General features: G+C 48.1%; 1 protein-coding gene across 1 annotated transcript in view; it reads right to left on the reverse strand.

Annotated features, from left to right (window-relative positions):
• Positions 1 to 22,314, reverse strand: part of GPC3 (glypican 3) — a 438,366-nt gene that overhangs the window by 115,295 nt on the left and 300,757 nt on the right. The window contains exon 5 of the mRNA XM_047765314.1: positions 21,293 to 21,418. Coding sequence (XP_047621270.1) covers positions 21,293 to 21,418 — 126 coding nt within the window. The remainder of the gene's footprint in view (positions 1 to 21,292; positions 21,419 to 22,314) is intronic.

The following is a 22,314-nucleotide window of genomic DNA, read 5'->3' on the forward strand; positions in this document are numbered from 1 at the left end:
ACCCAGAGTGGCTGGTGCTCCTTTTCTGTGCGTTCCATTTGCCAGCCCATAGAGTCTGAGCTCTCTGAAGGCAGAGGCCTGGATAGGTCTCTTTGGTACCATCTATCTACAGCACCTCACGGTGCTTATAACAGTCCTAGGCTGTCCGTCCTGAGCGCTTTCTCTGTGCCAGGTGCTGTTCCAGGCACTGAGGAAAACCAAAACACGCATCACCCCACTTCATCCTCCTAACAACCCTACACAATACTGCAACCCTTTTGCAGATGAGACCACTGAGGCACAGGGGAGTGAAGCCACCGTTTCCAAGGTCACACAGCAGCTAGTCGATAACAAAGCTGGAATTTGAACCTCGGAGCCCACGTCCGGCTGCCTCTGTTCTTAACTGCTCTGCTACCATCGCTTCCGTAAAAATAATCCATGCTGATGAAATATCTGACGTTTCCATACCACACTGCCCCATTGTAGGGGACGAGGAGCAAGTTACTTGCAATGGCTCATAAGGCTGGCAACAGTGGCGGCAACAACCGCTCTCTTTATCTACTCAGCAGATTGCCGGGCTCGCCCTTTAAAAGCCCTTGGGGAGGAGTTCCTGTTGTGGCACAGCAGAAACGAACCTGACTAGGAACCATGAGGTTTCGGGTTCGATCCCTGGCTTCACTCAGTGGGTTAAGGATCCGGCATGGCCGTGAGCGGTGGTGTAGATCACAGACGTGGCTCAGATCTGGCGTTGCTGTGGCTGTGGTGTAGGCCAGTGGCTATAGCTCCAATTGGACCCCTGGCCTGGGAACCTCCATATGCTGAAGGTATGGCCCTCAAAAAAGACAAAAAAAAAAAAAAAAAAGCCCTTGGGGAGAGCCCTGTGTGTGGAGCTGCTTCTCCCAGAGAGCAGTGCTATTCTGTGAAATATCTGCATTCTTAAAGATAAGATGTTGCATTTAGAGAAATAAATAATTTTCCTCCCCCACCATCACCACGGCACTAGACAAACACCAAAGGTGATTTGAAATCTCTAAGGACAACAGCAAAATGAATGCTGTCTTGAAGCAATACAGTATATGTGAGGGGCCCCCAGGGAATTTCACAAAACGTGCAAGCTCCGAGCTTCATGCCCAGAGGGACTCAGCTGGGGATATCTCTGCAGAGTTGCATGAGTGAATGAATGAATCCAGCATTTCGTTTCCGCTCAGTCCCTCTGGGCCACTGGTGTACCATGGTTCATGACAGGCTTCGAATGAGGATGCGCCACTGCAGCCACAATTCTCCGCATCCAGACTGCCCCAGTGTTCGGAATGGGGATTTTAAGGATGAGGTATCTACTTAGGAACCCTCATTTCTAATTAGATTAATTGTCTTCTCTCCAGAACCCTGCTTTTTCCTACAGCTTTGGCGTGGTTCTGGCAGTGGATACTGGTCAGGAGAGGCAGAAGAATAGAGAGAAATCTAAACTCGCTTTAACTGGATGTCTTATGTGCCATGTTAGAAGTGTCACCTTTAAGCCTTACACATAGTGTCTCCTTCCCCCATCCAGCTTGGGCCCTGCTCAGCCTGAAAATCACTGCCCTGATACCAAGCAAGCCTGGTCTGTGAAGTGAACCTGCTTCTGTTCAGGCAGATCGGTCAGGGATGGGGGCGGGAAACGAGGGGAAAACTGTGCAAAAGGAACCTAATTAAAACAGGGCATCTGGACATGCTGGTCTTGGGACAGTTGAAGCAAAGAGAGCACTTGTAGAAGAGGAATAGAGTCAAACAAGCGTAAAATGGGCAATCTTTTCTTCCCGCTTCTGTCCTGGCTGAGGTGACATGGGTGTAGTGGAAGGAAATCAACGGATTCAAATGAAGACCATTCGAAATGGAAGCACCCTTAAGAGAGCATCTTGACCAAGCCACTCATTGTGGAGCTGAAGACACAGATCCAGAGAGGGGCTTTTCTAAGAGCACATTATTATCATAACTCCCATAAGAAATTCCTTCTTTAAAAGGTTCCTTAAATGCACATTGCTAGTACTGACTTAGGAGAGAGACGTTGCTAGAAAATTCACTTTCCTTCTTCTCCTAGGCATTACATTGGTGGCAAGAGCATGAAAACAAGTCTTAGAAGGACCAACCGCCCTCTCCTCCAACCAGACCGAATATTCGTTTTCACCGAAGTTTCATCTGCTGCCGCGATTATAGTGGCTGCAGATGTTACAGATCTCATATTCTCAGAGCGCCATCTTATGGATAGATGTCAGTATTGCAAGTAGCCCTCAACCCGAACCGAGCGACTTATCAGGCTGTTTCCTTGGAAAGTAGTCCAGCTGCAACAATCACTGTGGAAAAATGGGATAATTGGAAGAGTATAAATAGCCTTAAAAGCAAACTAGAACCCAGGGCATAAAACCCAGCTTATTAAGAGGCCCAAGAAAATGTTCGCCTTTTCCAAGATGCAGCCTTAATTTCCATAAATGAACAGACACATAAAAGCAAAGGTGGTAATAGCCAAGTTCTGTAAATATGGTTCATAAAGATAGCAACAATTTGGTTCTCATTTATTTATCCACAGAGAGAAAAATGCTGTTTATAATTGTTGGCACAGCAGTGCCCCTTCAGAGCAAATTCCAGCCAGGACAGTGCTAGAAACATATGACTACCATACGCTAAGAAGTACCTCTGTTGTCACACAACAGCCTTTCAGAAATTACAAATCGATTTCAACAGAAAGGAAGCAAAAGCTGGAGAAGAAACCAGAGACTCAGAGGCCCGTTTGTATCTCATTTGGTGGACATTAGCTAGATAAGGGAATCACTGTATTAGAATCTGTTTTTAGCTTCGTTTCAAACCTCAGTGTGAGGAGAGATTGGTCTTGGAACATAATCAAGAAGTCATTTAAACCTAGAGAGGCGAAGAATACTTTCCAGATGGTGAGAGAAGCTTGAGAAGAGTCTGTGGCTCTGGGGAGCAGCCCCCTGCAGAGAAGGGGCAGCGGAGAGAAAGGGCCTGAGATGGGGGGTCACTTGTCTGAAGCAGCCAACTCCGCAGAGGAGCCTGGAGGTGAGGAGAGGAAAGTAAATGAGGAAGCAACAGCGATTCTTGGGAGAACGGCAGCGCACGCAGAGCCTGACGTGTGGCAACGCTGGTGAGAACTCTGCCTCCCCGGCTGCCAGCCCTGACCATGGGCAGCCGCTACTAAGCCAGGGCGGGCGCAGCCGATGACGGCTTCTCTGAGGGGTGTCCTGTAGGGGTACACACTGAGGAAGAAGGGGGCCTGATCCAGTTTAACCCTTGTAAAAACAGGAGGCAACATGCAATTCAAAGCTCAATAATTGGATGGGAGTTCCCGCTGAGGCTCTGTGTTAATGAATTCAGCTAGTACTCATGAGGAGGCAGGTTCGATCCCTGGCCTCGTTCAGTGGGTTGAGGATCCGGTGTTGCCGTGAGCTGCGGTGTAGGTGGCAGACACGGCTCGGATCCCACGTGGCTGTGGCTGTGGCTGTGGCTGTGGTGTAGGCTGCCAGCTACAGCTCCGATTCAGCCCCTAGCTTGGGAATTGCTATATGCTGCAGGTGTGGCCCTAAAAAGACAAAAAAAAAAAAAAAAAAGGCTCAGTAATTGGAAGTGGAGGTGTCATAGAGAACAATGTGTGATGACGAGTTATTATTACATCACCCCACACTCCTTTACTGAGTCCTTCTGGCTGTTTTCTTGTCCCCCTGGAGTTAAACCCAAAAGGAAATGATCTTTACCTGTTTTTAAGCGAGGTTTTTTGTTTTTTTTTTTAAAGTTGGATTTTAACTCACAAATATCTGAGTTGGAGAGGATGCTTGAAACCATTTAGTCCAATGCTCTCCCCTTCCCGATGGGCCGGCTGAGCCCCAGAGAGACCCGGCCGCAGCCGCCCCCCCTTATTCCTGGCATCGCTGCAGATGGACAGGACTGGCGCTGCAACGTCCCCCACAGAGAAGAGCCAAGAGGAGGGGGCCGAAGAACGGGTCCCACACCTCAACACGTGAGGATGTTGTGGGAAAGTAACTGATGGGCCAGCTAATGATCCGTGATTCCTCGTGCGAGGTAAACGTCTAGGACGCAGCTGGCGGAGACAGCGGAGACACACGGCCTTTTAGAAAGGCTGAATCGTGCGGTGGAGAGAGCGCTGGCCTCGGAGTCAAGACACGTTCAAAAGCTGCTACTGTGCGACTTTTGACACGGAGCTAACCCCTGCTGAGCTTGGGCTTCCTCACCTGTGAAATGGGGCTATTGCCACCAGTGCTGGCTGTGAGGCTCAGCTGACAGAACGAAGGTTGGGAAGTTGAGATGCCACAGGGTCTATGTGAGGCCGGGTGTTATCATTGTGTGAAAGCACCGGACACACAGTAGGTGTTTAAGAAATGTTGCTTGGAAAAGGGTTTCCAGAGGGAGGATGACTAAACCTTGCAATGGATAGTTAGGACAAGTTTCAAAGCACCAAGGGAACTTCAGAAATGGAAGCATGGGAGTTCCCTTCTTGGCACAGCGGTAATGCACCAGACTCGTATCCATGAAGATGTGGGTTCAATCCCTGGCCTCGCTCAGTGGGTTAAGGATGCGGCGTTGCTGTGGTGTAGGTCGCAGATGCAGCTCAGATCCTGCGTGGCTGTGGCTGTGGTGTAGGCCGGCGGCTGCAGGTCTGATTCGACCCCTTGCCTGGGAACCTCCATATGCCACGGGTGTAGCCTGAAAAAGACAAATAGAGAGAGAAAAAAAAAAAAAAAGAAATGGAAGCATCTCTGCAGTCTAAACATGTCCTAAAGTACCAGTTGAAGCAGGGGTAGAAATGGTTTAGGATTAGGGCACATGAACAAGGCCAAAAGCTCCAGAGCTTTCTGTGGTGTATGACTGAGCAATGACATGTGAGCAGCCTGTAGGTCGGGCTGAAAAGAACTCTCTGTGATGTTCCCACAAAGCTTCCAGGGGACTGGGCATCGGAGGCGGAGGACTTCCCAGTTAGGACTTCAAAGGCTTCCAAATTCATTTTAGTTCATGGAGGAACCCGGTCATTGACCCGTGGCCCAGGGCAGACAGCCGAGTTTCCCAAGGGATCCACTTGGGGTGGCAGCAGCTTGTTCGGCTCCCTTCTCCCCCATTTCGTAGTCCTCCTCTCTGCGACAGAAAATACGCTGCCTCCACTCTGTGTAACTGTCCCAAGCAATGCATGAGATGGCTCTTGAAAACACCCACGCTCCCTCCCCAGTCTTTCTCTTGGGGACACCGCTTTGTTGGCCCCGGGTCCTTGCAGGGTCCCCCACGAACATCATCCCCTAAGGCAGGGAGTTTCACAATGAAGGCTCCACCCACAGCCACCTGTCACCATCACCGACTCAAGTCTGGTTTGAGGGAGAGGCGAGTCGGAGTCAGGGAAGAATGTGACCTGTGAATTTTCTTTCTCGCCTTGCGTGTCACAGAGGAAAGCCTCCTACACGTGGCTTTGGACAGCCTCCTGAACCTTATTTAATGAACCGCCAAAGAGTACAAACAAAGGAGAAACTGCACGTGCATGGGTGCCGCCGAAATCCTTTAACAGAGAGCTCAGCCATCCTGCCACTGTTGGGGCGTCTTGTCTTAGCCGCAGGCATGTGTAGGTCCCCAAACCTTCAATGTGCAGGAGAAGGCCTGCCTAGACCCTGAGCCAATGGTGACAAAGGTAGGAAGGGGATGGCTTAGGTGCTTGGCCTATCAGGGCCCAGACTCTGCAAGGAGCCTTGCTCCTCAAAGCCAGCATTTCGTGCTTTGGGAGTGAACCGCCGACGTTCAGGCGCGACTTTCTCTTGCCCCCAGCACTGTCGCAGGTGGTATGGCCTGAGCTCCGCCCTGGCACACAGGAGGCAGCCAATAAGGGTCTATTGAATGGAACAAAGACTGAGGGCCTCACCCACAGTTCAGCTTTGGTGGCAGAGACTCGGACCTATTCAGCCCAGCTCTGGTCAGCCTGTTCCCCTGGGGTCTTCCCCTGAATCTTGGGTCAGTGATGGAGCACCTGCCTCTTGTCTGGGCCCTGCCAGGAAAACATGCCCCTGTGTCCCACCCACTAGATGGCACCACTCTGGAAAGGCACGCCTCATTCGGGATGGCAGGATGCCTGCCCTGTGCCCCAGTGAACGTCATTACTCAGGGAGTGGGGCACGTCCCACTGGGACCAGCCAGACAGGAGAGAGGCCATAGCCCAAGCGCCGCTCCTTCCAGCCCCTGCTCCATCCCCATGGACCAATCACTGGGCTCCTACCCAAGATGCACACTTGCTGGTAATGTCAATTTGCATCACAAACCCTTTTCTGAGAGTGGACCCACTTCTGGGTCCGATTTAATGAGATTTTGTTGTAGTGAAAACACCTGTTATACTTACTGTGGTCAAGGCAATAACTTCGAGAGTCTTCCCTCCTTCCCTTCTTCCTTCCTTCCTTCCTTCCTTCCTTCCTTATTTTTGTCTTTTTAGGGCTGCACCCACGGCATATGGAGGTTCCCAGGCTAGGGGTCGAATCAGAGCTACAGCTGCCAGCCTACACCATAGCCATAGCAGAGTGGGATCTGAGCTGTGTCTGTGAGCTACACTGCAGCTCATGGCAACGCTGGATCCTTAACCCACTAAGCGAGGCCAAGGATCAAACCCGTGTCCTCATGGATACATCAAGCACATTACCACTGAACCATGACAGGAGCTCTGGAGAGTGTTTCAATTCTGATGGTGAAGTTTCCAGGTTCTCAGTCTTGGGGGCAGAGGAAGGCTCTGCCATCTACAATGCAGATACCCTCTACTCAGCACTTAGCTATTAAGCATCTAGGTAGCCCTGTGCTCAGCCAGAGAACCCCGGTCACGGGACACACTGAATTTTCCAGTGTTTTAGGCCACTCTCTCCAATTGGGACCTCCCGGACCCCATCCTGGTTTTGGCAACTCTGCTCCAAACGAAGTCTTCACTGAGGGACTGTGTTGGCTTCCCTCGCAAACTTGTGCTTGAGAGCTCCACTGACGTAGGACCCAGGGACACACAGTGTCCTACCTCGTGACACCCAGTGCGCTGGCAAAGAGCACCACTGTGGCTGATGGGAGGGACAAGGAACTAGCAAGAATAAGGTGACTCCGGGTTAGGTCTGGCCTGAAGACATGGAACTGTGACTTCTGCCTTCTCCCAAAGGCGTCCGCAGAGCCCCAGAGTCTAGGCTGCGGTCAGAGCCCGGAGGTGGCAAGCGCTGGCCTGCTGGAAGACCTTGGCCATGGGGGTCATGGCCAGAGGAGCCAGAACAGAGCTGAGTGCACAGGGGAACGAGCCTACCGTTGCCAATACCTATCAGCCCGGCGCTGCTGCTCTCTAGCCGCCAGCAATAAAAGAACACCAAAGAATAACAGAGGGAAGGAAAGGTGAAGCGCAGTGTCACCCGCCCCGCCCCCCCTCGGTGCGCCCCAGCGGCCGCAGGTGCCTTCAGCTCCTTGACTCTTTGCACCTGCCGTCCCGCCGGAACAAGGGGCCCATTGTGTGAGGTGGCGCGCTGGGAGGTGCTCAGCAAACAAGAAGTGACCCTCTTGATTATAAGGTAGATGGGCATCCAGGAAAACTTGGCTAAGGCAAATAAAAGCGATTCTAAAGCACTTGGTAAAATATAAACTGCTACACAAATACTTAATAAAAGCTCGCTGCAATGCGCATAAGGACAACTGGCTCAAAAATCAGCCAAGCCCTCGAGCCCGGAGGGAAAGTGTGAACGGTCGCCCTAGCTCGGGTTTTCTCAGCCATGCTGTACCCTGGCTCTCCTCTAGATGAGTCTCTCTGTTTCACCGATGTATCTCCGTGGTTACAGGGTTCCTCCTTTTCATTCTGAGTGCTCGTGGCAAACCATATTTAGAGCAACGCAACCTGAATTCCATTTCTTTTGCTCAGAGGCCCCATTGGGGCTGTGTGGTGCTGGGGCGGGGGGCGGGGAGACACTTTCCTTAAAGTTTAATTCAGCGAATGTCACCCCCCAAACTCTCCAATGTCAGAAACTGAGAACTCTGACAACCTCTCAAACCCCAGCCTCCCGACTCCCCTGTAGGCCCCAGATACCTGGGCGGATCTGTCCTAATGAGAACGGTGCTTCCTTGCGGCTCCTGTGGAATCACTTTCACCTTGGCCTGTCTGGGAAGCCGTCAGGGAAAAAACTGGAAGTTCAAAGTCATCAAGGTGGTTTTGGGGCACCCCCTCCTTCCAGACTCGCCCCTCCTCAAATATCCTTTGCCATCTCATGGCCTCTTCGTGCTGCAAAGAGCTTTCAAGGTCCTCTTGTCTAAGGGCTTCATTTTATAGATCAAAGGATGAAGGGCAGTGCCTCAGCCAAGGTCACACAGACCAGTTCGTGGGAGAGCTAGGACCCAGGCTGGACTCCCAGACTCGGGCTCATAGGGTCTCTTCTTGCACGGGCTCCATAGCTCCACAGGGGACACACAGGCAATGGCTTTATTATAGGCGCCACTGCAAGAAGGGGTGGATTGGAGGGCTAGCCTCAGAGGTAGGGGAAGGTCACGGACTCTCTCTCCCAGGGGATGCCACCTTCCAGCCTTAAGATCTGGAGCAGGGAAGCCTGGTGCACCAGGCAGGAAAGGCACTGCTCCTTTACTTGTCCTGGACCCAGAAAAGTCCAATGAAAGGACAGGGTTTAGCAGCCCCATCTCGGGCAAATCCAGACAGGACGCCCATCCCGGATCTGCTGGATTAGAGAGGAGAGCAAGCTCAGGTCAGTGCTTCCGTCAAGATCAGGAAGAAGGTAGGAGGGTTTTAAACCCATGATGGGAGAAGCCAAGCATCTGACAGGCAGGGCAGTGTAGGGGGGAAGGGAGCACAGACTGCCTGACTTTGGAGCCCCGCTCTGCTACTAGTTCCATGGCTTTTGTTAGGTGAATTAACCTCATCAGTGAAAGGAGAGAACTGTGTGCAGATCAAAATAAGAATTCACTTCATGCGCACATGGGAGGCACCAGAGAAATATTAGTTATTATTATTATTATTAATTTTTTTAGGGCCACACCCGTGGCTTATGGAGGTTCCCAGGCTAGGGGTCGAATCGGAGCCGCAGCTGCCAGCCTACACCACAGCCACAGCCACGTGGGATCTGAGCCACGTCTGTGACCTACACCACAGCTCACGGGCAACGCTGGATCCTTAACCCACTGAGCGAGGCCAGGGAATGAACCCACAACCTCATGATTACTAGTCGCTAACCACTGAGCCATGATGGGAACTCCATGTTAGCTGTTAGTATCATTAACCCCCTTTGCTGTTTCAGTCCTACTTTCTGAAGCTTCACTTAGAAGGATCTGGGGTGGAGCAGCGGGGAGGCAAAAGGAAGAAAGAAGTTCTCAGAGTGCCTCTGGGAGGAAAAGGTAGGAGAAGGTAAAAAGTGAAGGCAGGAGTTCCCGTTGTGGCTCAGTGGTTAACGAATCCGACTAGGAACCATGAGGTTGCGGGTTCGGTCCCTGCCCTTGCTCAGTGGGTTAACGATCCGGCGTTGCCGTGAGCTGTGGTGTAGGTTGCAGATGCGGCTCGGATCCCGCGTTGCTGTGGCTCTGGCGTAGGCCGGTGGCTACAGCTCCGATTCGACCCCTAGCCTGGGAACCTCCATATGCCGTGGGAGCGGCCCAAGAAATAGCAACAACAACAACAAAAAGTGAAGGCAGAAAACCCAGCAGAGTGGCAGTTCCCCGCTCCCGCAAGGGAAACCTCCCATGAATGTACCTTTCCCCAGATTTAGTAGCTCCTAGGGGCGTAGGTGCCAGGAGGTCCCTCTTTGCCTGGCACTGAGGGATGCCAGGACGTGGGGCTCTCTGTGCCCAAATTTCAAAGTCTCAGGCAAACTGGAACAAGCAGACGACCATCCAGAGGGTGTTTGCTGTTCAGAATTCATTTTTGCTATAACCAGAGCTCAGAGCACTGCTGCTAAATGCCATATCCACTGGGGTTTGGAAAAGCTGGGCTATACAGAAGCCATGTGGAAGGGGTTTTAATACAACTTTTTTCGAGTCTATGGGGCGGGGGGACGTTTCTTAAATAAATGGCTTTTGCCAGGGGAACACTAGCCAATTTGAGGAGGATGGTCTTTCCAGAACATTCACCAGCAAAAGCCTCATTATCAAGGACTCTTATTTGTTTGCTTCAATTCTTTGATGCAGGCTGTCTTTCTCAGCCCTATTATTGTATGTGTTTGAAAGTAATAAAGCTGCGTTTATTTTAAAAGAGTCTGTCACTCAGACTTTTCATTAATTTAAACTGATGCTCTGAGTTCCCTGGGGGCTCAGTGGGTTAAGGATCTGGCATTGTCATGGCTGAGGCATGAGTTTGATTCCTGGCCTATAACTTCCACATGCTGCACGTGTGACCCAAATAAATAAATAAAATAAACCGATGCTACCAATGCCTCGACGTATTTCCTTATGCAGGGCCGATTGGTTTATTCACCACTACAGACTGACTTGTTTGAAAATAGAACTCATAGGGAGTTCCCTGATGGCTTTGCAGGTTAAGGATCTGGCATTGTCACTGCTGTGGCACAGGTTGGATCTCTGGCCTGGAAACGTGTGCGTGCCATGCATACGGCCAAAAAAAAAAAAAATCATAGAATTTGTGGGAACAGGTATATTTGCTGAAGGAAAAAAAAATGCTTGAAGTACTATTTCTGGAGAGGTGTAGAGAGTGAGATACTCGGGAAGCTGCTAAAAGCTCTGTGCTTATAAAGAGAGCCTAGTCATGCTGCGTGAAGCAGCTAACATACAGTTCCATCTGTTTAGGGGAGAAGTTCCCTCCATATCTGGTCCACTTTTCTTTTTTTTTTTTTTTGTCTTTTTGCCTTTTCTAGGGCTGCACCCGAGGCATATGGAGGTTCCCAGGCTAGGGGTCGAATCGGAGCTGTAGCCGCCGGCTTACAGCACAGCTCATGGCAACGCTGGATCCTTAACCCACTGAGCAAGGCCAGGGATCGAACCTGAAACTTCATGGTTCCTAGTCGGATGCGTTAACCACTGCGCCACGACGGGAACTCCCTGATCTACTTTTGGACATTAACACCTGGCAAATGGAGGGTGCCTCGCAATTTTCAAAGATATTTCATATGCCTTTGTTCTTGGAGGCTCACAACCACCCTCAGGGAGGCAGGGGAGGTGCTGACTTTGCCATTTTGTGGAAGGAGAAAGCAAAACACAGAGGATGTAACTGTCCAGAGGCACAGAGACAGACCACGGGGAAGCCAGATCTGGTACTCGGGTTTGTTACCTGCGAGTATGTTTGTGGGTTTATTTACTGAATTCGATAAACATGCACGGCGAGTCTGCTCTGTGGCAGGAACCATGAAGCAATGAAGATGCAGAGAGAAGACACAGCACTGTCTTCCGGCGGAAGATGAGAGAGGACACGTCAGAGCTCCTAGGACAGGACATCTGCTCGAGGGCCGCCTACGTGTCGAGGAGCTTAACCCAGGCAAGGGCCTGGGGCAGGACGATGCGGGCTCCTCAGAAGGCGTAAGCTAGTCCAACAGCTCTCCTTCTGGCCCCTCTAGGATGGCTCTGGTCATTAGCTTTTCAGCCTGAGTTCTTGGGTAACAGGACCACCCACCGCCCTCTGACCCCAAGCTGGTGTACCCTGAGCTTAGGGGTGGGGAGGGCAGCTCACTCCGGCGCTCATGAAACAGGGACTCGCTGGGCCCAAAGGTGCAGGTGGACGAAATGGGCAAATGAGTGGCTCAAACCAAGGTGGATTAGGATCTGTGTGACAAACACATCAAAGTACGAGGGGGCAAATAGTAGGAAGCCCCTGTGACACTGGAGCCGCAAAAGCCAGCACATGTTCCTTCACTGGAAATGAAACTTCCTTACAGAAGTGACAAACCCAAGGATCAAAGCCACACTCACGTAGAGGAGTAAAATTCACTGGCTTGAGAAATTGGCAAATCACGACTGATTTTAATGGCCTCTCTCTTTTTCCACAAGGGTTAACCCCAGGGCCACAGAAAGAACGTTCGAGTATTGGGCAGCTAGATTTGACCTGCAAAGAGACCCATCTGGTTTCTAATGGAAGTAAAATAGAAAGATTGCCTGACAGCTGTGAACTATGGGAAGTACGTGTGGTCCCTTATGATGGAGCATGATATTATGAGAAAAAAGAGTGTCTACTACATGTATGTGTAACTGGGTCACCATGCTGTACAGTAGAAAATTGACAGAACACTGAAAACCAGCTCTAATGGAAAAAAAAATCATTATGTATATAAAAAAAAAGAAAGATTACCTGGGTCAATCACTGTTAGGAAGTTGGAGGAGGAACTGTTGAACCAGCTCTTGCTATAAAACAAGATACTAAAGGCAGGAAGGCCAGTCCAGTATGAACCCATAGATGCAAATACCTCTCGCTTGATCGCCAGTGGATCCAAAGGTTCCCCACTGGTGCCAAGCAAGACCAGGGATGAGGATTTTGATGGATTTGCAAAAGGGTGAAGAAAAAAAAGATAAACATGAGAGGGAATGGGTGCAGCTGTCTCCCTGAAGAGTTAAAAACTGCATCACTGAAGGGAGGTCATGTCAGGCCTCGCTCCGTCTATCTTCCAGTAAAGAACTGGAACCACCATTTTTACGGGCTTATTTTACTGAACCGCGGCAATCATAGCTACCATTGCCTGAGGGCTTCCTGTGTTCTGAGTCCTCTACTCTCTACTCCATGCTCTCTCTGAGGGCTCTCAGCCATCCATTAAGGTGGAAAGTATTAACTCCATCATGCAGATGCGGCAACTGGGGCTCAGAGAAGAGCAAGAGCTACCACGTACTGGAGGGGAGATCCAAACCCAGGCTGGCTGACCCCAGAGTTGGGCACGATAACACTCTATGGCTTTTTACGGTTGCCATGTAGCTTTGAAATTAGCCTCCCTGTGCTTTTCGCTAACTCCCAACTGTTGGGCCAGATATCTACCCATAAAAACCATCAGAGAAACTCAAGCAATACTCTGTACTTGCTTACCTATAGAAGGAAAGGGCCGAACCGCAGAGCTGAGGTTCCTTCAAGGGAGCCCCACACCCTGGAGGAAGAACGGGGGCTGGTGGCAGCAAAGAAGTGGCACCTGCCGACTGATTCCTGCAGCCTGCGGGGGAGAAAATTATCACCCCAACCACAACAGTCTCAACAACAAGGGGCCAGAGGAGTCAGAGAGCAGGACCACCGGCAGGAGGCTCCCAAGAAAGAGGCTTTCCGCACAAACCTGTCCCTGTCCAAACTCTGATGCTCAAGAGTCCTTTTTTTTTTTTTTTTTTTGCCTTTTCTTTTTAGGGCCACACCTGCGGCATACGGAGGTTCCCAGGCTAGGGGTCGAATCAGAGCTATAGCTGCCAGCCTACACCACAGCCACAGCAGAGCGGGATCTGAGCCACCTCTGCCACCTACCCTGTAACTCACGGTAACACCGGATCCTGAACCCACGGAGCAAGGCCAGGGATCGAACCCACAACCTCATGGTTCCTAGTCGGATTTGTTTCCGCTGCACCACGACGGGAACTCCTGGAGTCCATTTTCTTGATGCCCAGTCACTGACTACCAGGAAGAACTCTCCTGGGTCAGAGAACCTGGACGAAAATGTTTCAGGGACGTTCTACCTGTGTCGGTCGAGGTGTTCTGATGATGTGACCCTGGTGTTGCTACAGGACCAACCATCCACCTCATTAGGAAAAGGCCAGGGCCCTTGTCCTGCCCAGCAGCCTTATTTCAATCAATTCTCCACTGACCTTACCTGCTCTCCTAGGGGTGACTAGAAAGGAACAGTAGATTTCAAAGTCACCAATAAATATCAACCAGCATGTACACAGCCAAAACCGCGTTGTGTCCCATCAGTGACTCTTCCCCCCCGCCCTTTGGCTGCACCCGCGGCATGTGGAGATTCCTGGGCCAGGGATTGAACTTGCCACCACAGCAGTGGCAAGAAATAAATGGCCTCACTGTTTCATCCGGTCACCCCACATGGACCCCAAATGGTATGACCTTGCTTGGGCAGCCTCCTCAGCCAACAATTTGGTTCCAAAAGACGTATAGATATTTTCCCCCAAATCCAGTTTCCCTTTAGGGGAAGAAGGGCCTACAAATCTTCACCTTTACTGAGGACGTTGACCCAGCCCACTGGACCACACTGTCACGACGTGGTAGCATCAACCCCCGCCAGCAGTTATTCAGTGCCTGTGCGCCAGCACATGGCTTCGCAACAACCCTGTAGAATAGGTACCACTCTCCCCAGCTTACAAATAAGGCAACAGAATACGATGTTAAATGACCTGCCAGAAACACACGCTCAATGTCTAGACCAGAATGAACGTCTCCCTCTGTATCTTTCCAAAGACTGCACTCACTCTTCCCAATAAGCACCCATCACCCGGCTCATGTTTCCTAACCTCTCCGGCTCTTCCCCCTGTAATTCTCAGTCTGTACCACTGATGATCAACGGGCGGAGCCCCAGGAGCTTGCAGACTGCGGGAATGGCCATGCACCCTTGAGGTTTCTCCCCAAGAAGATGCAGAAAAATACTCTGAGGCCCGGCAGTGGAATCAGTCTGCGACCCACCAAAGTGCCTACTCCGAAGGAAGCAATCATCCTTCAAGGACATAGAAGCTCTGCTGTGTTGAATTAATAACTTCTTAAAAGCAGTTATAGGCTTTCAGGGACCCATCTCCTAAACCCTTCCAGCAGACAGAGAGTTCTGGTGCATGCAGCAGTGATCATAAGAGGAGTGAGGCTTTCCTCTACCTTCAGAATCACATTGCAAACAGGACATGGCACGGTGATATTTATTTGTGGAGGGTACGGATATGCCGGGACTGGCCTGGGAGGCCCCAAGTGCTCGCTGTATAATGAAATGAGCCCACTGAGCACAGGTGGGGCAGGCACAGGTACTGATAGGATACCATCTGCTTAAAGAATAAGCCAGCCTGGGAGTTCCCATTGTGGCTCAGCAGTAACGAACCCAAGATCCATGAGGATGTGGGTTCGACCCCTGGCCTCACTCAGTGAGTTAAGGATCCAGCGCTACCATGAGCTGCAGTGTAGGTCACAGACGTGGCTCAGATCCTGCGTCGCTGTGGCTGCGGTGTAAGCCGGCAGCTGCAGCTCTGATTGGACCCCTAGCCTGGGAACTTCCTTTCATATGCCGCAGGTGTGACCCTAAAAGACAAAAAAAAAAAAAAAAAAAGCCAGCCAGCCTTCAACCAGTGGTTAGAGACATCGATGTTGGGCCATGGGGATGTCTCTCCCGGCTATGTCAGACAGGACAGTTGTCAAGTGTGATCCATCCTGAGGGGGGCTGACCCTTGTTAAGCTGTCCGTCGGTAGGATAAGCTGGGGTTTTCTCAGTTCTCCAGGTGGAGCTACTGTATGTGACACTACAATCTTAAGGGATAAATGTCACCGTAGTGCCAGAGAGTAGGTCCTAAAGAATAGCTGTCACTAGAGACAACTTTTGAGATAAATCTATGACGGAAGATATGTCAATCTAAGCCCTTAGAGGAATTATTACGTGGGGATGCACCCTAAATTTATCTGTCTTACCCTAAATTTCTTTGTCTTACCTTACCGGGATTATAACAAATCTTTAGCGGACACAAATATTTCATGCTACACCAAGTTAAATCATTTTCCATGTAATCTATTTTTCCTTTAAAATCTGTCCAGGAATAATCTTGACCTACCTACGTAAAGCAAGTTAGAATTTTTAAGCTGCCTTACTAGCAGCTCAGTACTTTCATTCTGGAACATACACTCAGGCTAACAGAGCGATCTCACAAATCAGAAAGAATGACGTATCATGTTCCGGCTTCCAGGAAAACTAAATAAAATGAAATCCAAGAATATCTTAAGGGGACCAAGAGCATGGAGATAGTCAATGAATTAAACAAACACCAAAGCCCTCCTTGTCCCTTGCTCCTCCAGAAGCAGAGCTTCCTGCAGGATAGGGACAAAGGAAGAATCAGCAATGAGAAGGAAGAGCTGGGATATTGAACGCTGCGCCTCCATGTCTAACCCTCCAACCATCACGCCAGGGGCTGCTCAGAAGAGCTATAAGCCTTGGCTTCAACATGAGTTTAGTCTGGCTTGTGCCTAAACAAGCTCAGCATCAAATGACTTTAGGACATGACTCAATACCATTGGCTATGATTTCTTTGTTGTTGTTGTTGTTGTTGTTGTTATTGTTGTTGCTATTTCTTGGGCCGCTCCCTCGGCATATGGAGGTTCCCAGGCTAGGGGTTGAATCGGAGCTGTAGCCGCCGGCCTACGCCAGAGCCACAGCAACGCGGGATCCGAGCCGCGTCTGCAACCTACACCACAGCTCACGGCAACGCCGGATCGTTAACCCACTGAGCAAGGGCAGGGACTGAACCCGCAACCTCATGGTTCCTAGTCGGATTCGTTAACCACTGCGCCACGACGGGAACTCCCATTGGCTATGATTTCTAATATCCACTGTTTGCTTTCTTTCCTGTGCCCCCTTCCTATTGGCTGCGTTTCCCTATCTCACGTATTTGTTTCCCCACATGTGCCTTCATTAGCTACCCCATACTTAAAGTTGTATCAACACTGCCTTGAGCCCTTTGGAGAAAGGCTACAACTGAAACCTGAACAAACAAAATACAAACAATAAATAATAACCTATTTTAGCATGAGGACATGGCTGTATATATATAGCGAGTGCTGTGGATCGCTGGCCTGTTCTGATGTGTGATTGAAATGAGCTCTGCGAGTGTGTACGTGTGTCTGAATATGTACACACTTCACACATAGGTCTTTTCTTCAATTAGGTCCTTCGCCAGACTGAAGATTCTAAGGTCTGTCCAGGTTGCTCTGTAAGCCAGTGAAAAACTCGGTAATGTCAGAAATTGGTTCCTTTTCTATCTCAAGTGCTCAAAACCCTGTTCTTAAAATAGCTGCATTATAAACACAGAATCAACTCTTCTTCCTCATCTTTCTTAGATTATAGGGAAAAACCAGCCATTTTGTTCATCTCATTTTTGTTGGTCTTTTTATGGCTGCAGGTGCGATATATGGAGGATCTGGTGTTGCTGTGAGCTGTGGTGTAGGTTGCAGATGGAGCTCGGATCCTGTGTTGCTGTGGCTGTGGCGTAGGTGGCGGCTACAGCTCCGATTAGACCCCTAGCCGGGGAACCTCCATATGCCGTGAGTGCGGCCCTAAAAAGCAACAACAACAACAACAACAACAAAAAAGGTTGAGAGATCTGTACACCCATAGAAGGAGGGTATAAACAGCTCTGATAACCCAGCAGACACGGCCATGGGTCACTATAATCTTCAGCATCAACATTCTCTATTCTCTCCATCAGCTGCCTCTATGGACCAGTCTTGTTCTCTTTTGTGACCCTTGCTGTTCATACATTTTCTAGACTAAAAGTAAAGTATTTTGCAAAGGAGCACAAAGCCAGCCAATAAAGATAATAAAGTTACAGCCCATTTGACAATATGGAGCAGCAGCTGTCACTTAAGACTAAATGAAATGAGAAATTTATAGAAAACTCCAGAAAGAGGATTGAACTATGGATGAGACACTCACTGCAAAGCCGGTCTTTATAAACGCTGCTCATAGAGGGCACACATGTCCTCAGGCTACAGAACTTGGTACTATTTAATGTATATTCCTGAGTAATTTTTTAAAATCTGATTTGACACTATTCTAATCAGTCAGGTCAGTAATTAAAGTACAGGTTAATTTATAACCCAAAGTTACCAGCCATAGAAGAGTCACTTCCTGGATGACATTACTCTTAGTCTGTCTACAAATAAGTTTGATTTCCTTTCTTCTTCTTCCTTCCCTCCTTTAGTTCCTGGATTGTACATATCAGCAATAAAAGTTGTTTTGAAAACATAGGTTTTTGGAGTTCCCGTCGTGGCGCAGTAGTTAACGAATCTGACTAGGAACCATGAGGTTGCGGGTTCGGTCCCTGCCCTTGCTCCGTGGGTTAACGATCCGGCGTTGCTGTGAGCTGTGGTGTAGGTTGCAGACGCGGCTCGGATCCCGCGCTGCTGTGGCTCTGGCGTAGGCCGGTGGCTGCAGTTCTGATTCGACTCCTAGCCTGGGAACCTCCATATGCTGTGGGCGCGGCCCAAGAAATAGCTAAAAAGACAAAAAAAAAAAAAAAGAAAACAGGTTTTTCAGAAGTACAAATAGGAATTTGGAATAATGGCTTTTCTCCATACTCTAATATTTATTTTCTTTTACTGTTTTGCTCAATATCCTAAGGTATTAAAAGCTAGCAAATTAACATGTACATGTACATGTGACTGGGTCACCTTGCTGTCAGTAGAAAACTGACAGAACACTGTAAACCCAGCTATAATGAAAAAAATAAAAATCATTATAAATGAAAAAAAAATGAAAAGCTAGCAAATTCAACAAAAAAGTTTAACAGTTATTTTAATGGTGCAAGAGTACACTGGGTTAACTCTGGATTCATGCAAAGTTAGCAGAATTTGAATTCTACCGCTTGCTAGAAGAAGACATCTTTGGCTCCAAGACAACAGTCTTCTAAACATAAAACAGTTTATACGGTCAAATTCAATTTTTTAAATTAATTAATTAATTAATTAATTTATTTATTTTTGGCTTTTTGCTATTTCTTGGGCCGCTCCCGCGGCATATGGAGGTTCCCAGGCTAGGGGTCGAATGGGAGCTGTAGCCACCAGCCTACGCCAGAGCCACAGCAACACGGGATCCGAGCCACATCTGCAACCTACACCACAGCTCACGGCAACGCCGGATACTCAACCTACTGAGCAAGGGCAGGGACCGAACCCGCAACCTCATGGTTCCTAGTCGGATTCGTTAACCACTGCGCCACGACAGGAACTCCCTCAAATTCAATTTTTAGAAATCCCACTAATTCAAAAAACACAGGCCTGCCTGAGAAGAAATTCTTTTGAATGAACTAAAACTGGATGATCTGATATATCAGAAGATATATCCCGTGGGGTTACAGCGTTTGTCCTACACGATCACAACAATGATAGAACCAATATTAGAGATTGATACAGAGCAGGTGCTTAAATATTTTTTTGTTATATGACTAAATAAATGAATGAATGATTACATTAGTAAATAAACATAAACTCGAATTTCCTTTTTAATAAAAGACCATGGTTCAAAGACATACTGCTTAAAACACATTCGTGTTCAGGAATCATTCGTTTTTCACCATATTAATGTGATATACCAGTGGGTATGTCACTGGGATGGTTTCTCATCAAGTTTATGCAAGAACTACATATTTGACCTGTGGGCATTTTCTTTTTTTAATATTATATCATTTATACCTGTTTTTAAAGCATCTGCTTTATATAAAGCCAAATACTAATGGCTTTTCTTTGGCAGTTTAAATCAATAGGTCATAACATGACCTATTGTCATAACATGTTCAGGATTCTGCTCGGGACCTGAGAGAGCTTTTAGGGCAATAAACATACACCACGTCCCCAGAGTAGAGTGGGCTGCATGGGGCCAGTAATCCCTCTGGCTTGACTCACATCTGCTGCAGAGAAGTCTACCTCCATGCAAGCTCGGGGCTCGTCCAGGGTGGCGTGCACCCTCAGTCTCATTAGCCCCTCATTCTCATTGCTCCTTCTCAGTAAAAAGCATAGTTGAGACACAGGCTGTTCTCAGGCATATGTCCTACCTTGCCTTGGGAAGAGGAGAGGCAGTGGGGAAAGCGGCAAAGCAGAGAAGCAACACGAATGAAGCTTCGTGCATGTGCCAGTCTGTGAAGGGCTTTCCCTCACCTACTAGTTACAACAACCCTGTGAGATGCCCTTTCCTTATAGAAGACGACCTTGAGAAGTGACTCAGCCAAGGCCACAGGCAGTCACGGAACTGAGGCAAACCCAAGTTCATCTGGCTCCAAAGCCTTCCTCTGTCCGTGACAATACATTGCTAATTCATTCCATTTAGCATCATGATTAATCATTCTGTCGGGATACTGGGTTCCACTCGAATGTAAGCTCCTCAATGCAAGTAACTTGCCTGTTTTATTCACCCTCATATCCCTCCAACACATAATATCTCAAAACATAAGTGTGGAAGGTATGGATGAATGAAGAAATCAATGAGGAAATAAAATGCACGGACTGTCGGAGCGAGGGATGCTCTAATCCAACCGTCTCATTTTTTAGATGGGGAAACTAAGCTCTGGAGGGATTAAGTCACTTGCCCTAGCTTAAACAGCTGGGCAGGCAGAGAGTCAGAACTTGCATCCAGGTCTCTTCTGTATTCTCCTCTACAACATGCTACCCCCCACACAAACATGTTTTTTGGCTGCATCTGCAACATGCAGAAGTTCCTCGCACCCACACCACAGCAATAACCAGAGCCACAGCAGCGACGACACCAGGTCCTTACCCTGCTGAGCCACATGGGAACTCCCCACGCAAACATTTTTGAAAGCATGTTCACCAAGCATGTGGTTTCCTCAGCATTCTTCCCTCCTGATTTAATTCTTTAATTGCAAGCTATTCCTTACACACACAGAGCAATGGAAGCACAAGGAATCGCATTCGCCCACTAGAATTTAAAGCTCCATGAGGACAGGAAAATGCACCTGTTCTACTTACTCCTTTCACCATGACTGGCACTTAGGAAATGCTCAGTAAATATCTGCTGAATAAATGAGTATCTATTATTTCCTTTCAAGCAATGAGCAAAGATGACAAATGTTCGCACAGTTTATACTAAGAAACACTCAAATGATCAAACATTCCAGTAAAACTGCTCTGAATGCAACGGCACGCCTCTTTCCCTCCCCTCTCTTCTCTCCCCGATCCTCACCTCTAACAGAGGCGGGGAATAATGCTATTTCATGGGATTGGTGTAAGGGTATAAAGGGTTAATATAGACAAGCGCTTAGCACAGTTCTTAATACATAGGTAACGCTCAATAAATGATAGCTACTAGTACAAACTGATTTCTCCAAATCCATCAATCAAGCAGGGCCCACATATGAGGAAATGAGAGAAGCCAAACACTGAAAAAACAAAAACAAAAACAAACCCCAAACAAAAAGAGTTGTTTTTTGCTTTGTAGAATGTTCCTGAATCCATGGTTCTCCATGTGCTTCAAATTTTCTAAGTTCTATGAGGGTTGAAAGTGGTATGCAGCTGCCATGGCATAGATGTTCAGGTGCGTGTTTTTTCTAGAATTTTTCTCATGAAATGAATGGAGAGGAGACATAACTAACCTTAAGATAAACATATGATGATGACTCCTCGAATATTGCTATATTTAACATTCAAAAAGATTACCTCTCCACGAGTTCTTGTCCATTCCAGCAGAGAGTGTCATTTTCGGCCACAGGGCTGTGGCTGCAGATGTAGCCAGGCAAAGCACTGTAGAAGCTGATGAAAGATTTCAACTTCTGAATTAGTTCCCTGAAAGAAAAACAAAACATCTGTGCATAAGACGCAAGAAAACCCAGTATGAGAAAAGTTTAATTTCCTTATCAGCATGACAGAAAGACTCTGCCAGGCTGATTAGACCAATAAATGATTTTTAAAGTCATTCTTGGCTACAAGGCCACACTTTAGATTTTTTGTTTTTTTTTTTAAATCAAAAATGATATTAGGGGGAAAAAAGTTGCCTGCCATATAAGGTGCTGTTCCTATGAGAAGGATGATTGAATTCCAACATCCACTTTCTAATATATTCAGCTTCCATTTTTTTGTTCGGATGCCGTCACCTCCATTGTCAAAGGTGCTGATTGCTAAGGCGCACCACAGCACCACGTGTCTCTTGGTTTCTGAATGTAATTGAGTGCATTGATTGTAATTTACAATGCGATTACCCTAGAGATGGCCCCTTTCCATATAGACTCTGGCTAATAGTGGCAGATGAGAATCACAGGGTGCTCAGAGCACTATAAGCCCCATGAAATTCTCCTGACAATATAGTCAGAGAAACTCACATCTGCTAGAGGAGGAAGGTTTCTTTGTTCTTTGTTTGTTTATTGTGGTTCCTATAGAGGGTGGGCAGGAAGGGTCCTAGTACATTTTATTATATATTTGCTTTGGCTTTTATGTTATGAGAGAGAGAGAGAGTATGTGTGTGTGTGTGTGAGAGAGAGAGAGAGCACGCATGCAACCAAGCGAGCATATTATGTATGAAAAGATGTATAAACACAGACATATAAATACCCAGCAAAAATTTTTTGGCCTATTATCTTGATTCAGATATTCATGGACACAGAAAAGAAGGCATTATAGACTGGAACAAAGTGGGTATGCTTATAAAGGCAATATTAAAATATCTATGCAATAGATGTCCAGCG

This window comes from Phacochoerus africanus, chromosome X (genome assembly GCF_016906955.1).
Source record: "Phacochoerus africanus isolate WHEZ1 chromosome X, ROS_Pafr_v1, whole genome shotgun sequence".
In the NCBI taxonomy this organism is placed as follows: Eukaryota; Metazoa; Chordata; class Mammalia; order Artiodactyla; family Suidae; genus Phacochoerus; species Phacochoerus africanus.